Raw genomic sequence first — 18,076 nt, 5'->3', positions numbered from 1 at the left:
TCTTCGGCTGCTACTGGGGGTACCTTCTTGATGTGGCCGGACTCCACCAACTTGTGAACGAACCTCTGCGTTGTACACTGCTGATTCCTCTGGATCCTTGGACAGACGCTTATCAGTCTCTCACAGATGAGCCAGTACTACCTCCTTCGGAGCTTCCAAAAGAGGAATGTTCTTCTTCCACACGAGGGGAGTGACGTACCTTTGAACCCTGCCCACTTCGACCCTGGCTGTCTTCTCCTCCAGTATATCATTGGCTTCTACATCTTGTCTGGACTGTGTGATGAGCTACGCAATCCTGTGTGGTAGCGTATCCAACCGCCAGAGCTTCTCTAGATGGCTGAAGAGCTCTGCAGATGGAGAGACGAGGGATGTATGAATCAAATCAAAATCAAATCAAATTTTGTTGGTCACACATATTTAGCACATGTTATTTCGGGTGTAGAGAAATGCTTGAAGGCACTGTTGTGGAGCAAGACTTTGCTGCAGGAACGGTCTTGAAGGGTCCATCCGAGCTGAGACTTGATGGCGGCAGGTCCGCCAGGGGGACCCAAATGCACTGGCTCTGTCGGGGTGATCAGATGGGGATAGTCTGACCTGATGCGCAGTAGCGGCTGCGTCTAATCCAGCAGTTGAAGGGGAAGGCCTTGCTGTGCCGATACTTTTCCTGAAGGGCTTCAACAGGGTAGTTATGCGGTGCAAGGCCCAACTTGTTAGCTGTTAACGCTCTGTGGATGTCAAAGGACCTGTTGAGTAACAGGGGCAACAGAGAATGACACAGAAGCTCCATGGATGAATCTGATATCTTGACGCACCGTACAAAGTGCCAAGTCCTCAGGATTGCCGAGGAGGACTCGCTGCTCTGCTGCTTCGTGTAGAAGTATAGTGTAGAAGTATAGTGTTCTCAGAGCCGCCTTCCATAGAAGGTCTCTGCAGTGGAACATACCAGGCAAATGCTCTCTACTGGAACCTTTGTGATGGAGGTCTTCATAGCGTTTATGCTAGCGTTCTTCATAGCAGTCGGGCTATTGTTGACCTCGTGGAGAATCTCACAATGCTTCTTCTCGCACTTAGGCTTGAGAGTACACTGCGCTGCTTGATGTTTGCATCCACACTTCCAACATCTTTCATTTGTCTTGATCCAGGATTCTTTCTGTTCTTTGGTTCACGTAATGCTGTGTGGTGTTACAGAACGGACAATATTTCTTTGGCTTCTTCTGTGACCTTTCCTCTTGAGACTGGTTGTGTGCAGAGACTTTGGCTTTGTCCCTTCTCTACTGACCTCCATTGAGGATGCTGGTGATCTTGGGGAATGAATTGTCTTTATGCTGATCTCGGTGTGAGCTAGGGTGGTCCCTGCTTTGGTCGCTACTGAATTGCGTGCCATCTACTTGCACTCTCACCTCGTACTCGAGCCACTCTGCCAGGTGAAGGAGGGTTGGAATGGGTGTCTTGATGGGGTTCACACATCTCATGAAGCTGGCTCTTTTGTTGTGTGGTAACTTAGCTAAGGAGGTGGGAGATGTGTGAGACACACCTCACTTCTGTCTGTCCATTACTCCATGGCTGATCCAATATGCCAAGCAAGGCACACACTCTCAGAGCGAATCTTCGGAATGCCTTGGTGTCACCACTCTTGATGTTGGGGCCATCCATTAATTCTGCAATGTGTTGGAGGGCAAGCTGTTGGGGCTGGCCATACAGTTCTGTGAGGGATTGCATGGTGTCACTGTATGGGTACCTGCTGTTGCTGTAGGAGTCAGCAATTAGCAAAGCCTCTTACAACTTCAGGTTGTCCACCAATATCTGAAACTGACAGGACTCTGTTGCATCTACAGGCAGCACATTGTCAAGGGCCACAGTTGAAGTTGGGGATGGTAGGACTTGGTCCACAGTAGGAATGCTCTTGGCTGGGTGGAGAAGGTCTGTGTAGCGGACAAGTGAATGCCAACGACGATCAGGTGAGTAGGCTCGGCGGCGATGGTCAAGCGAGTACTCGCAGCGGTGATGGTCAGGTGAGGGCTGACGACAATGGCCAGGTGAGTAGTCGCGGCAGCGACAGTCCGATGCTGGCTGACGACGGCGATCAGATGTAGGCTAACCACAACGGTCAGGTCAGTAGTCGTGGCAGTGAGGATCAAGTGAGTAGTCGCTGCGGCGCCAGTCAGGTGTGACCTGACAACAGCAATCATGTGTAGGCTGACCGTAACGGTAAGGTGAGGGCTGACATCGGCGATCAGGTGAGGCTCGATCCTTACAGTTGCGGGTCAGCCTGGGTAGTGACTTGAACAGTTGTAGACCCATTGAAGCAGATGAATTTAGCTCTTCCGAAAGCTCAAATCAAATTAAATCTTGTCAGTCACATGCACCGAATACAACAGGTGAAATACAGTGATATGCTTACTTACAAGTCCTTGACCAACAATGCAGTTTAAAGAAAATCCCCCAAATAAGTAAGGGATAAGAATAGCAAATAATGAAAGAGCAGCCCTAAATAACAATAGCGGGGCTCCAGTATCAATAGTGAGAGCTAAAGTATCTCCTGTGTCAATTTCTCAGTTCCCTCTCCTATCAGCTTCAGGCACATTACGACTGTTCTGGAAGAAGAACAGGTTTCTCTCTCATCTCGTACAGGAGGGTAGCTGCTGCTGACCTTGTTGTGAGAGGAATTCAATCAGCGCCCTCTGCGTGTGGTCCCTCGTTGGAGTGGCATGTTGTTGTGTGTGGTGTTGTCTGCCTTGACTCGTACCTTACCTCATAGTCGACCAGACAATGTGGGGGGCGAGTCTGACGGCGGGGACGAACCACAACTTGTGGAGGATCCTCCCTGGTGACTGGCATCCTTAGGATCTGGCATTTACTGCATCCGGCTCGAAGGACCATGAAACATATGGGTTGTTTATGAAATCGAAGGATCAATAAAAAGGGATAAAAAAATGTAGGTTCTGGATTTTAGGCCGGTAGCAACCACCACAGGGTGTCTGTTCAGAACATGAGGAAGCTGTAGTTCCAGTTCAAGGGTTTAATGAAGATCCACACTCACACAACACTACTCTCTCTGATATGCCTATTTGAATGTCAACAAACTAAACAGGCTATGTGGACCCAAACACATGCTGGATGCACAAATAAAAAAAATAGAGAAATGTAGAAATATATATATGTTACAAAAGATAATAAGCATGAGCAATCTACAACAGAAAATAGATTTGCGCCACAGAGAAATGCAAACAAATGCTAATCACGAATAAGCATGCATTCCGGATGACAATTTATTTAATTTGACTCAGCAAGTCAGTTAAGAACAAATTCTTATTTTCAATGACAGCCTAGGAACAGTGGGTTATCTTCCTGTTCAGGGGCAGAATGACAGATTTGTACGTTGGGGATTTGAACTTGCAACCTTCCGGTTACTAGTCCAACACTCTAACCACTAGGCTACCCTGCCGCAATGCTAATGCTAACGCTAGCGGGGTGTACACTAGCTAGCTAGCAAGTTTAAGACAAATGGTACATATTTTACAACAGACACTATTTAGCTCCAAACAACAAGACATCCGGATTTTGGCACTTACATTTAGCTGCACACACAATTAACATCAGAAAGAAAGGCATTTTTTTCTAAGGAGGTAGAATAAGCAGGAGGGGAAAAAATGGTTGGTCATCAGAATGGAAACTACAGACTGACTGAGGCCCTGTCTGATCAGGTCATATGTTAAGACCTGCGAAAAAAGGCTGCTGATTAGCTAATAAAAAATTGGCGTGATCTTATTTCGTTTATACAATTACCACGGCAGGAAAATGCCATGGTACTGGTGCAAATACCATGGTGTTTTCCTGCCATGGTAGTGACCAAAAAACATGATGTTTTTTTCATTTGTACTAGCTACCATGGTACAAAAATGAACCATGGTAGTAAAATGAAAGAAATAGTTTGGTTTTGTACTAGCAGCATGTAGTTAAACATGAAAGCATGGTAGTTGTTTCCAATGTATCATGAATGTGTCCCACCGTTTTTCGGGTAAATTGACCATAAGCATAGTAATTTATGGTACTCGCTCTGCAATGGCAATGAGTAGGCCTATCCTCTTAAACCCCTTTAGCTCATAGTGATAACCCACAATACACATTTATTTATAATGAACCTTTATTTATCTAGGCAAGCCAGTTAAGAACAAACTCTTAATCACAATGACGGCCTACACCCGCCAAACCCTAACCCGGAAGATGCTGGGCCAATTGTGTGCCATCCTATGGGACTCCCAATCACAGCCAGTTGTAATACAGCCTGGAATTGAACCAGGGTCTGTCGTGACCCACCCAAGCACTGAGCTGCAGTGCTTTAGACCCCTGTGCCACTCGGGAGCCCCAAGTCCATGGTCTAGTAGTGTAGTGTACACTCTTAAACCTTGGGACCTGGATAGGGTATGGTGAGAAGAATGAGGGGGGTCTGGAACCTTGAAGATTTTAAATAGTTTGTTTATGTGGTGCTTTTCTCTTCAGTGCAGTTTTTACCTGGCTCTCACTCATTAGACTGACTTGGCCACTCTTATACTATTCTAAATAGCCAACATACTACAATTTTTTTTAAGTATGAATATCGCATAGATACATTTTCATCATATAATTATCAACATATCCCTCAAAACAGCAAGTTACAATGTTTCCCTTTGTTTACACCGTGTGAACATTCGTTGGTCATGTCGCCATGAGGACAAGCTAGCTTGACTAGAGCTAACTTTAGCCAATGTTAGCTTCTATGCTAACAGACGTTTATAAATTAATTAAACTATCAAAACGTCATCAATACATAACAACAATGATATAATTACACTCCGTTTAACTTGGTGTTTCATATCCTATGCTTTATAACTCACTCACCGTGATGATAACGTTTAAAATATTTTGCTCATTTGGCGCTTCTCTATTCAATTTTGAGTTGGCTTGGCTCTCTCATTCAACTGTCTCACTGACTAGGCAGGCTAGTGCGAGAGCCACTGTAGATTGATAGAGTGTGAAGCAACCACTAGAGCAAGCGACTCCCTCTGTGGGCCGAAACAAGCACAACACCCCTTTACTAAAAATACTATAAATGATTACAAAATGCCAAAGACTAGGCTACCATATATCTCACATTACCCCACATTTCAGGTTGTCAAAACTGGGAACCTAAACATGAACAAAAAACGGTACTATTAATACAGAAAGTATTATCCCTTTTTCACAGCAACTATTTCCCTTTAACTTTGATGTTAGGTACTAACTAGGACCCTCAATTGTAACCTGCATCTGATTTTATCAGAAACCACAAATAAATTAATCAATATAATACCAACTAACCTATTTTGACCTACCGGGGGTTTATTTATGAAATACATTATACTGGCATTGTACTATGGTAACACACAATTAATATAGATAATTGTGCGTTACCATAGTAGAATGTATAATACAGGTCAAAACCATGGTATTTTTGTGATCCACATCTATACCATGGTAAAAACGAGGCAATACCATGGTGTAATTTAGGTATATGACAGTAACATCATACCTCAAGACTAAAACCATGGTATATTTCCATGATTCAGACTATACCATGGCATAAGTGAAAGTACCATTGTAGAACCATGGAACATTTTTGTAAGGGATGCTAGGAATGTATTTCCACTGACATCATAATGAAAAGGTGCCTCTCGGTCCTTTTCTGGCAATAATTTAACTCGGAGCAACATGGTCTCAGCGCATTTTGTATTATTCTGTATGTAAATCTGTGACAACCAATTTAATATGATATGTTACGTTTTGTATCGTACGTATTCATTTGTGACTATCCATCACCCATTTTGTACAATATTTAACAAATTACAAGTTGTACTATATCTTATGAATTAGCAAAACGTAAAATAGAGTTGTTGTCGGAAGTTTACATACACTTGGAGTCATTAAAACCACTTTTTCAACCACTCCACAAATTTCTTGTTGTTAACAAACTATAGTTTTGGCAATTTGGTTAGGACATCTAGTTTGTGCATGACACAAGTAATTTTTCCAACAATTGTTTATAGACAGATTATTTCACCTATAATTCATTGTATCACAATTCCAGTGGGTCAGAGGTTTACATACACTAAGTTGACTGTGCCTTTAAACAGCTTGGAAAATTCCATAACATTATGTCATGGCTTTAGAAGCTTCTGATAGGCTAATTGACATAATTTGAGTCAATTGGAGGTGTACCTGTGGATGCATTTCAAGGCCTACCTTCAAACTCAGTGCCTCTTTGCTTGACATCATGGGAAAATGAAAATAACTCAGCCAAGACCTCAGAAAAACAATTGTAGACCTCCACAAGTCTGGTTCATCCTTGGGAGCAATTTCCAAATGCCTGAAGGTACCACGTTCATCTGTACAAACAATAGTACGCAAATATAAACACAATGGGACCACACAGCCGTCATACCGCTCAGGAAGGAGATGTGTTCTGTCTTCTAGAGATGAACGTACTTTGGTGCGAAAAGTGCAAATCAATCCCAGAACAACAGAAAATGACCTTGTGAAGATGCTGGAGGAAACAGGTACAAAAGTAACTATATCCACAGTAAAACGAGTCCTATATCGACATAGCCTGAAAGGCCACTCAGCAAGGAAGAAGCCACTGCTCCAAAACCGCCATAAAAAGCCAGACTACGGTTTACATTTTGCAACTGCACATGAGGACAAAGATCGTACTTTTTGGAGAAATGTCCTCTGATCTGATAAAACTAAAATAGAACTGTTTGGCGATAATGACCATTGTTATGTTTGGATGAAAAAGGGGGATGCTTGCAAGCCAAAGAACACCATTCCAACCGTGAAGCACGGGGGTGGCAGCATCATGTTGTGGGGGTGCTTTGCTGCAGGAGGGCCTGGTGCACTTCACAAAAAGGATGGCATCATGAGGTAGGAAAATGATGTGGATATATTGAAGCAACATCTAAAGACATCAGTCAGGAAGTTAAAGCTTGGTCGCAAATGGGTCTTCCAAATGGACAATGACCCAAGCATACTTCCAAAGCTGTGGCAAAATGGCTTAAGGACAACAAAGTCAAGGTATTGGAGTGGCCATCACAAAGCCCTGACCTCAATCCTGTAGAAAATTTGTGGGCAGAACTGAAAAGGCATGTGCGAGCAAGGAGGCCTACAAACCTGACTCAGTTACACCAGCTCTTTCAGGAGGAATGGGCCAAAATTCACCCAATTTATGGCTACCCGACAGGTTTGACAACAAGTTAAACAATTTAAAGGTAATGCTACCAAATACTAATTGAGTGTATGTAAACCTCTGACCCACTCGGAATGTGATGAAAGAAATAAAATCTGAAATAAATCATCCTTTCTACTATTATTCTGACATTTCACATTCTTAAAATAAAGTGGTGATCCTAAATGACCTAAAACAGGGATTTTTACTAGGATTAAAAGGATTAAATGTCAGGAATTGTGAAAACGGAGTTTACATACACCTTAGCCAAATACATTTAAACTTCTGACTTCAGCTGTATGTTATTAATTTTCTAAATGCATGATACGTTACGAATTCTAGCTAGGTGGCTATGTTACCTAGCTGGTTTACGTTAGCTCAGCTAGGGATTAGGGTTAGGATTAAGTTCAGGAGTTAGGTTAAAGGGTTAGGGAAAGGGTTAGCTGAAAGGGTTAAGGTTAGATTTAGGGGAAGGGTTAGCTAACACGCTAAGTAGTCAAAAAGTATCTAAAATGTAGTAAGTAGTTGAAAAGTTGCTAATTAGCTAAAATGCTAAAGTTGTCTGTGATGAAATTCTAAATCGGGTTGCTAGACATTCATGTTATATGCCTACCCATCCGCCCAGACCAACCACCCTTCTGGCTTAATTAACATTACCAATAGTAACATGACATACTAATTTGGTAGTCCCGGAATTACGTTTACTATGTTACGTCTGGTCTATGGGACCAGGCTGCTAAGAAAAGTCCAGCTCTCAACAACAATCACTCTTTGCTTTGTCTATAAATGTGCAGCCTATGATAATGTATCACACAATTCTCTAAAATCCACTACTATCCTTGAATATCAAAATCTGAACAGCTGCCTAAACCTATGGCTATTAGACTATTACTTCTTCAATAACTTTTTTTAATTCATCACGAGCATAGGCAACATATGGCGCATTTCCTGTATGGGGGGGGGGGGTACCCGCAGTCATTCTCCCGACAGGAGAGCAACGCCCCTCAATCGTATCTCCTCAGCACCACTCCTCATCCCAACCTGCCTTTCTCCTCTCAAAGGGATGCAAGGGAGTGACGCAGGATAGACGGAAAAACTGCGCCGAACCTCGAACGAAAGATTGGATAGGGGTGATGCAATAAGACAAATTCTGGAAACCCAAATGTAAATCACGGAACCTCCGTTCCCTAGAAAAGAGACCGAAGCACGACTTGTATGGTCAGTGGACGTGGATGTCAGACTCACATGTTATCTATTTTACGCAGCCAGTCACTAATGTTTTGTTGGATACGGCTCGAATTTGGACAATTGGAGGTCGGCGAAGCTTAGACATTCGTGTTAACTGTGTGTTTATCATCGTGACCGATAATCCTTTTTCGAGTCAATTGAAGAGGTCTAAACCTTGAAGGGGATACAGGCCAATCCATCTATAGATTTTGAAATAAAATAATTTTATGGAGATACCTATTTTAACGACGTAACTTGTTTTTTTGTTCTGCGACTCAGGGTTGATACATTCCCACTGATCCTTCGATTCAAATGTCAAAAGTGTTATAGGCTATTGGTAGGCTAATTCAAACATTTGCATCAGAAAGGAGGATTCACCATACACCTTTTCGTAGCCAAACATTTTCAGCATGAATTACCTGCGTCGTCGGCTGTCGGACAGCAATTTTATGTCCAATTTGCCCAATGGGTACATGACTGATCTACAACGCCCTGACCTGCCGCAGCAAGACCCTGCAGTAGTGTCGCCTGGACCACCGGAGAGGCGTCTGTCTACCAACCAGCAGTCGGAGGGCACTGGCAGCGGAGCCGGAGCTGGATTTTTATCTTCCTTTACTAAAGCTGTCAAACAAACCACTGCTGCTGTTGCTGAGAAAGTCACCGAGGTAGCAGACAAAGCAGGCGTTGCCTCTGGTGCCAAGATACTCCTGGTAATTGATGACCAACAAACAGACTGGTAAGGAGAGTACTGTGTAAGGTTACACGTTATGGCCCCTGTCGAGACTCAAATGGGTGTCAGTATGCTACCAAGAAACATAACGTCATTAGGATATAATTCATCTTTACTATGGTCATAACACACGCACACATATCCTCACAAGGATAGTAAAACAAGGAATATTCTGACAAGTGGGGACATTTCGCCAGTCCCCACAAGGAAAAAAATGATGTTGACTCCAATGCTTCCCACAGTTGTGGATGTCCTTTGGGTGGTGGCCATTTTTGATACATATGGGAAACTGTTTAGCGTGAAAATCCAGCAGGCATACAGTTCTTGACACACTTCAACCGGTGCGCCTGGCACCTACTACCATACCCCGTTCAAAGGCACTTAAATATTTTGTCTTGCCCATTCACCGTTTGAATGGAACACATACACAATCCATGTCGCAACTATCTCAAGGCTTAAAAATCATTCTTTAACCTGTCTGCTCCCCTTCATCTACACTGATTGAAGTGGATTTAACGAGTGACATCAATAAGGGATCATAGCTTCACCAGGATTCCCCTGATTCACCTGGTCAGTCTATGTCATGGAAAGAACAGGTGATCCTGATGTTTTGGACAATCAGTGTTGATCAATGTTATCCACAGTTATTATCACACCTACATAGGCCACCGAAATAATGTGATGTCTTGGGCAATGCAAATGGTGCAATTGTACTTTTGCACCACCAGCACATTCCAGATAGCCTCACTTGTGTCAGGCATGGTAAACTAGACTAGGCTACATATTTAAATGGTTCTGTCAGGCCAAATAAGGACGCATTCCGAATGTAATGTTTTTTGGTCTGCTTATCAGCCCATATGAGAGCCCCACTGATTAAGTATTTACCTTAGGCCAAAAGTGTAAGATACCATGATGATTTCTTGGTCCATGATAGTTCATGTTCCTTTCCAGTGTGTTAAACTGGGTCCGTTTTATTTGATAATACATGAATACCTACAGTTACTTCAGACAGTATTCATACCCCTTGACTTATTTTACTTCTTGTTGTGTTACAGCCTGAATTCAAAATCAATAAAGTAGATTTTCACCCATCCACACACAATACACCATAATGACAAAGTGAAAACATGTTATTAGAAATTTTAGCAAATATATTGAAAATGAAATACAAAAATATCTCATTTACATAAGTATTCACACCCCTGACTCAATACATGTTAGAATCATCTTTGGCGGCGATTACAGCTGTGAGTTTTTCTGGGTAAGTCTCTAAGAGTTTTGCACACCTGGATTGTACAATATTTGTTCATTATTCTTTAAAAAAAATTCAAACTCTGTTCAGTTGGTTGTTGATCATTTCTAGACAGTCATTTTCAAGTCTTGCCATAGATTTTCAAGATGATTTAAGTCAAAACTATGACTAGGCCACTCCGGAACATTCAATATATCTTGGTAAGCAACTCCATTGTATATTTGTTCTTGTGTTTTAGGTTATTGTCTTGCTGAAATGTGAATTTGTCTCCCAGTGTCTGTTGGAAAGCAGACTGAACCAGGTTCTCCTCTAGAATTCTGCCTGTGCTTAGAACACTTTGTATTCGGAGGTATTCAGAACACTTTATATCAGAGGTACTCTTCATACCTCTGATACCTCCTTTGTACCACCTCCCACACATGCGGTGACCTCACCCATTACAACCAGCATGTCCAGAGATACAATACCTCCACTTACCTCCGCTGTATCTGCACCGCACCATACCCCTGTCTGCACATTATGCCCTAAATATATTCTACCATGCCCAGAAATCTGCTCCTTTTATTCTTTGTCCCCAACGCTCTCGGCGACCAGTTTTGATAGCCTTTAGCCGCACCCTCATACTACTCCTCCTTTGTTCCGCGGGTGATGTGGAGGTAAACCCAGGCCCTGCATGTCCCCAGGCACCCTCATTTGTTGACTTCTGTGATCGAAAAAGCCTTGGTTTCATGCATGTCAACATCAGAAGCCTCCTCCCTAAGTTTGTTTTACACACTGCTTTAGCACACTCTGCCAACCCTGATGTCCTTGCCGTGTCTGAATCCTGGCTTAGGAAGGCCACCAAAAATTCTGAGATTTCCATACCCAACTATAACATTTTCTGTCAAGATAGAACTGCCAAAGGGGGCGGAGTTGCAGTCTACTGCAGAGATAGCCTGCAAAGTAATGTCATACTTTCCAGGTCCATACCCAAACAGTTCAAACTACTAATTTTAAAAATGACTCTCTCCAGAAATAAGTCTCTCACTGTTGCCACCTGCTACCAACCCCCCTCAGCTCCCAGCTGTGCCCTGCACACCATTTGTGAATTGATTGCCCCCCATTTAGCATCAGAGTGTGTTCTGTTAGGTGAACTAAACTGGGATATGCTTAACACCCAGGCAGTCCTACAATCTAAGCTAGGATGCCCTCAATTTCACACAAATCATCAAGGAACCCACCAGGTGCAACCCTAAATCTGTAAACAAGGGCACCCTCATAGACATTATCCTGACCAACTGGCCCTCCAAATACACCTCCGCTGTCTTCAATCAGGATCTCAGCGATCACTGCCTCATTGCCTGTATCCGCTACGGGTCCGCAGTCAAACGACCACCCCTCATCACTGTCAAACGCTCCCTAAAACACTTCTGCGAGCAGGCCTTTCTAATTGACCTGGCTCGGGTATCCTGGAAGGATATTGACCTCATCCCGTCAGTTGAGGATGCCTGGTCATTCTTTAAAAGCAACTTCCTCACCATCTTAGATAGGCATGCTCCGTTCCAAAAATGCAGAACTAAGAACAGATATAGCCCTTGGTTCACTCCAGACCTGACTGCCCTCGACCAACACAAAAACATCCTGTGGCGGACTGCAATAGCATTGAATAGTGATATGCAACTGTTCAGGGAAGTCAGGAACCAATACACGCAGTCAGTCAGGAAAGCAAAGGCCAGCTTTTTCAAGCAGACATTTGTATCCTGTAGCTCTAACTCCAAAAAGTTATGGGACACTGTAAAGTCCATGGAGAACCATCCATCCTGCCCTACATATCTAAGGTCTTCGAAAGCCTAGTCAACAAACAGATCACTGACCATCTCGAATCCCACCGTACCTTCTCCACTGTGCAATCTGTTTCCGAGCCGGTCACGGGTGCACCTCAGCCACGCTCAAGGTACTAAACCATATCATAACCGCCATCGATAAAAGACAATACTGTGCAGCCGTCTTTATCGACCCGGCCAAGGCTTTCGACTCTGTCAATCACCATATTCTTATTGGCAGACTCAGTAGCCTCGGTTTTTCTAATGACTGCCTTGCCTGGTTCACCAACTACTTTGCAGACAGAGGTCAGTGTGTCAAATCGGAGGGCATGTTGTCCGGTCCTCTGGCAGTCTCTATGGGGGTGCCACAGGTTTCAATTCTCGGGCTGACTCTTTTCTCTGTATATATCAATGATGTTGCTCTTGCTGTGGGCGATTCCCTGATCCACCTCAACGCAGACAACACCATTATGTATACTTCCCTTCCTTGGACACTGTGCTATCAAACCTCCAAACGAGCTTCAATGCCATACAACACTCCTTCCGTGGCCTCCAACTGCTCTTATACGCTAGTAAAACCAAATGCATGCTTTTCAACCGTTCACTGCCTGCACCCGCACGCCTGACTAGCAACACCACCCTGGATGGTTCCAACCTAGAATATGTGGACATCTATAAGTACCTAGGTGTCTGGCTAGACTGTAAACTCTCCTTCCAGACTCATATCAAACATCTCCAATCTAAAATCAAATCTAGAGTTGGCTTTCTATTCCGCAACAAAGCCTCCTTCACTCACGCCGCCAAACTTACCCTAGTAAAACTGACTCTCCTACCAATTCTCAACTTCGGCGATGTGATCTACAAAATAGCTTCCAACACTCTACTCAGCAAACTGGATGCATTTTATCACAGTGCCATCCGTTTTGTTACTAAAGCACCTTATACCACCCACCACTGCGACCTGTATGCTCTAGTCGGCTGGTCCGCGCTACATATTCGTCGCCAGACCCACTGGCTCCAGGTCATCTACAAGTCCATGCTAGGTAAAGCTCCGCCTTATCTCAGTTCACTGGTCACGATGGCAAAACCCACCCGTAGCACCCGCTCCAGCAGTTGTATCTCACTGATCATCCCTAAAGCCAACACCTCATTTGGCTGCCTTTCCTTCCAGTTCTTTGCTGCCTGTGACTGGAACGAATTGCAAAAATAGCGGAAGTTGGAGACTTTTATCTCCCTCACCAACTTTAAATATCTGCTATCTGAGCAGCTAACCTATCGCTGCAGCTGTACATAGTCTTATCGGTAAATAGCCCACCCAATTTACCTACCTCATCCCCATACTGTCTTTATTTATTTACTTTTCTGCTCTTTTGCACACCAGTATCTCTACCTGCACATGACCATCTGATCATTTATCACTCCAGTGTTAATCTGCTAAATTGTAATTATTCACCTACCTCCTCATGCCTTTTGCACACAATGTATATAGACTCTTTAACAAATATATATACTGTGTTATTGACTTGTTTATTGTTTACTCCATGTGTAACTCTGTGTTGTTGTCTGTTCACACTGCTATGCTTTATCTTGGCCAGGTCGCAGTTGTACATGAGAGCTTGTTCTCAATTTGCCTACCTGGTTAAATAAAGGTGAAAATATATATACATTTTTTAAAATTCAAGTTAATTTCTTTGACATTTTTTTTGCTGTTTTACTTCAGTGCCTATTGCAACAGGATGCTTGTTTTCAAATATTTTTATTCTGTACAGACTTCCTTCTTTTCACTCTGTCATTTAGGTTAGTAATTGTAGAGTAACTACAATGTTGTTGATCCATCCTCAGTTTTTTCCTATCACAGCCATTAAACGCTGTAACTGTTTACAGTCGCCATTGGTCTCATTGCAACGTCCCTGAGCGGTTTCCTTCCTCTCCAGAAATTGAGTTAGTAAGGACGCCTGTATCTTTGTATTGACAGGGTGCATTGATACCCCATCCAAAGTGTAATGAATAACTTCACCATGTACAAAGGGATATTTAAGGTCTGCTTTTTTACCCATCTACCAATTGGTGCCCTTCTTTGCGAGGCATTGGATAACCACCTTGGTCTTTGTGGTTGATTTGATGTTTGAAATTCACCGCTTGACTGAGGGACCTTACAGTATCAGTGCCTTTGGAAAGTATTCAGACCCCTTAACTTTATCCACATTTTGTTACATTACAGCCTTATTCTAAAATGTATTAAATAGTTTTTTTCTTCATCAATCTATACACAACATCCATAATGACATAGCGAAAACAGGTTTTTAGAAATTTAGAAATAAAATAAATAAAAATAGCTTATGTATATAATTATTCAGACAATTTGTGATGAGACTCGAAATTGGGCTCAGGTGAATCCTGTTTTCATTGATCATCCTTGAGATGTTTATACAACTTGATTGGAGTCCACCTGTGGTAAATTAAATTGATTGGACATGATTTGAAAAGATGCACACCTCTCTATATACAGTGGGGCAAAAAAAGTATTTCGTCAGCCACCAATTGTGCAAGTTCTCCCACTTAAAAAGATGAGAGAGGCCTGTAATTTTCATCATCACTTCAACTATGACAGACAAAATAAAAAATCCAGAAAATCACATTGTAGGATTTTTAATGAATTTATTTGGTGGAAAATAAGTATTTGGTCAATAACAAAAGTTTATCTCAATACTTTGTTTTATACCCTTTGGTGTCAATGACAGAGGTCAAACGTTTTCTGTAAGTCTTCACAAGGTTTTCACACACTGTTGCTGGAATTTTGGCCCATTCCTCCATGCAGGTCTCCTCTAGAGCAGTGATGTTTTGGTGCTGTTGCTGGGCAACACGGACGTTCAACTCCCTCCAAAGATTTTCTATGGGGTTGAGATCTGGAGACTGGCTAGGCCACTCCAGGACCTTGAAATGCTTCTTACGAAGCCACTCCTTCGTTGCCCGGGCGGTGTGTTTGGGATCATTGTCATGCTGAAAGACCCAGCCACGTTTCATCTTCAATACCCTTGCTGATGGAAGGAGGTTTTCACTCAAAATCTCGCGATACATGGCCCCACTCATTCTTTCCTTTACACGGATCAGTCGTCCTGGTCCCTTTGCAGAAAAACAGCCCCAAAGCATGATGTTTCCACCCCCATGCTTCACAGTAGGTATGTTGTTCTTTGGATGCAACTCAGCATTCTTTGTCCTCCAAACACGACGAGTTGAGTTTTTACCAAAAAGTTCTCTTTTGGTTTAATCTGACCATATGACATTCTCCCAATCTTCTTCTGGATCATCCAAATGCTCTCTAGCAAACTTCAGACGGGCCTGGACATGTACTAGCTTAAGCAGGGGGACACATCTGGCACTGCAGGATTTGAGTCCCTGGCGGCGTAGTGTGTTACTGATGGTAGGCTTTGTTACTTTGGTCCCAGCTCTCTGCAGGTCATTCACTAGGTCCCCCAGTGTGGTTCTGGGATTTTTGCTCACTGTTGTTGTGATCATTTTGACCCCATGGGGTGAGATCTTGCGTGGAGCCCCAGATCGAGGGAGATTATCAGTGTTCTTGTATGTCTTCCATTTCCTAATTATTGCTCCCACAGTTGATTTCTTCAAACCAAGCTGCTTACCTATTGCAGATTCAGTCTTCCCAGCCTGGTGCAGGTCTACAATTTTGTTTCTGGTGTCCTTTGACAGCTCTTTGGTCTTGGCCATAGTGGAGTTTGGAGTGTGACTGTTTGAGGTTGTGGACAGGTGTCTTTTATACTGATAACAAGTTCAAACAGGTGCCATTAATACAGGTAACTAGTGGAGGACAGAGGAGCCTCTTAAAGAAGAAGTTACAGGTCTGTGAGAGCCAGAAATCTTGCTTGTTTGTAGGTGACCAAATACTTATTTTCCACCATAATTTGCAAATCAATTCATTAAAAATCATGCAATGTGATTTTCTGGATTTCTTTTCTCATTTTGTCTGTCATAGTTGAAGTGTACCTATGATGAAAATTACAGGCCTCTCTCATCTTTTTAAGTTGGAGAACTTGCACAATTTGTGGCTGACTAAATACTTTTTTTGGCCCCACTGTAAGTTCCAACAGTTGGCAGTGCATGTCAGAGCAAAAACCAAGCCATGAGTTAGAAGGACTTGTCCATAGAGCTCCGAAACAGGATTGTGTCGAGTCACAGATCTTGTGAAGGGTACCAAAAAATTCATGCAGCGTTGAAGGTCCCAAAGAACACAGTGACCACCATCATTCTTAAATGGAAGAAGTTTTGAACCATTAAGACTCTTTCTAGAGTTGGTCGCCCGGCCAAACTGAGCAATTGGAGGAGAAGGGCCTTGGTCAGGGAGGTTACCAAGAACCCGATGGGCACTCCTCAATTCTGACTAGTCTCCCAGTCCCTGCCGCTGAAAAGCATCCCCACAGCATGATGCTGCCACCACCATGCTTCACCGTAGGGATGGTGCCAGATTTCCTTCAGACGTGACACTTGGCTTTCAGGCCAGAGTTCAATATTGGTTTCATCAGGCCAGAGAATTTTGTTTCTCATGGTCTGAGAGTCCTTTAGGTGCCTTTTGTCAAACTCTAAGCGGGCTGTCATGTGCCTTTTACTGAGGAGTGGCTTCTGTCTGGCCACTCTACCATAAAGGCCTGATTGGTAGAGTGCTGCAGAGATGGTTGTCCTTCTGGAAGTTTCTCCCATCTCCACATAGGAACTCTAGGACTCAGGGTCTTGGTCACCACCCTGACCAAGGCCCTTCTCCTCCAATTGTTCAGTTTGGCCGGGCGACCAGCTCAAGGAAGAGTCTTGGTGGTCTAAAACTTCTTCCATTTAAGAATGGAGGCCACTATTGTTTTTAAATACATTTGCATAAATGTCTAAAAACCTGTTTTCGCTTTGTCATTTTGGGATAATGTTGTAGATTGATGAGGAAAATATTTTATTTGATCTATTTTAGAATAAGGCAGTTATGTAACAAAATGTGGAAAAAGTCAAGGGGTCTGAATACTTTCCAAACGTACTGTAATTGTATGTGTAGGGTACAGAGAAGAGGTAGTCATTAAAAAATAATGTCAAACTTTATTATTTCATACAGAGGGAGTCCATGCAACTTATTATGTGACTTGTTAAGCACATTTTTTATCCAGAATTTATTTAGGCTTGCCATAAAAATTGGGTTGAATACTTATTGACTCAAGACATTTCAGCTTGTCATTTTTGTATTAATTTGTAAACAGGCTGTAACACAACAAAATGTGAAAAAAGGTCAAGGGGTGTGAATACTTTCTGAAGGCACTGTACATCGAGTATGCTTGTGAGATAGCATTACAAAACTACTCTCCAAAGTAGTCCTAGTTTTTATGCAATTCAAATATTTTCTCTTGCCTTTCTTCTCTAGGGTAAAGGTCTTCAAAGGTAAAAAGGTTCATGGTGAATTCGACAGGGGTGTGAATACTTTCTGAAGGCACTGTACATCGAGTATGCTTGTGAGATAGCATTACAAAACTACTCTCCAAAGTAGTCCTAGTTTTTATGCAATTCAAATATTTTCTCTTGCCTTTCTTCTCTAGGGTAAAGGTCTTCAAAGGTAAAAAGGTTCATGGTGAATTCGACATTAAGGTGGAACAGGTGGGTTGCTCGTTCACCTTTGTTATTTTAATTGTCTATTTTATATCAGAGATGGAGAGAGGAGATTTGAAGTTATAGAACAGCAAAATGAAACTCACAGGTCACCTCATGATAGATTTTATTGAGTACAGGGCTTGAAGCCCACAGATAGACAACCCCTGCATCTACACTCTTAGAAAAAAAGGTGC

At 42.7% G+C, this 18,076-nt stretch overlaps 1 protein-coding gene across 1 annotated transcript in view; it reads left to right on the top strand.

Moving 5' to 3' along the window:
• The first annotated feature begins 8,259 nt into the window (after positions 1 to 8,259).
• Positions 8,260 to 18,076, top strand: part of LOC135540955 (synapsin-1-like) — a 33,486-nt gene continuing 23,669 nt past the window's right edge. The window contains 2 exon segments of the mRNA XM_064967126.1: positions 8,260 to 9,200; positions 17,831 to 17,888. Of these exon segments, the coding sequence (XP_064823198.1) occupies positions 8,875 to 9,200; positions 17,831 to 17,888 (384 nt within the window). The 5' untranslated portion in view covers positions 8,260 to 8,874.

The sequence above is a fragment of the Oncorhynchus masou genome, chromosome 1 (assembly GCF_036934945.1).
Source record: "Oncorhynchus masou masou isolate Uvic2021 chromosome 1, UVic_Omas_1.1, whole genome shotgun sequence".
Classification (NCBI taxonomy): domain Eukaryota; kingdom Metazoa; phylum Chordata; class Actinopteri; order Salmoniformes; family Salmonidae; genus Oncorhynchus; species Oncorhynchus masou.
Note: the sequence above shows the minus strand (reverse complement) of the source record. Positions and strands in the feature narration are given on the sequence as shown.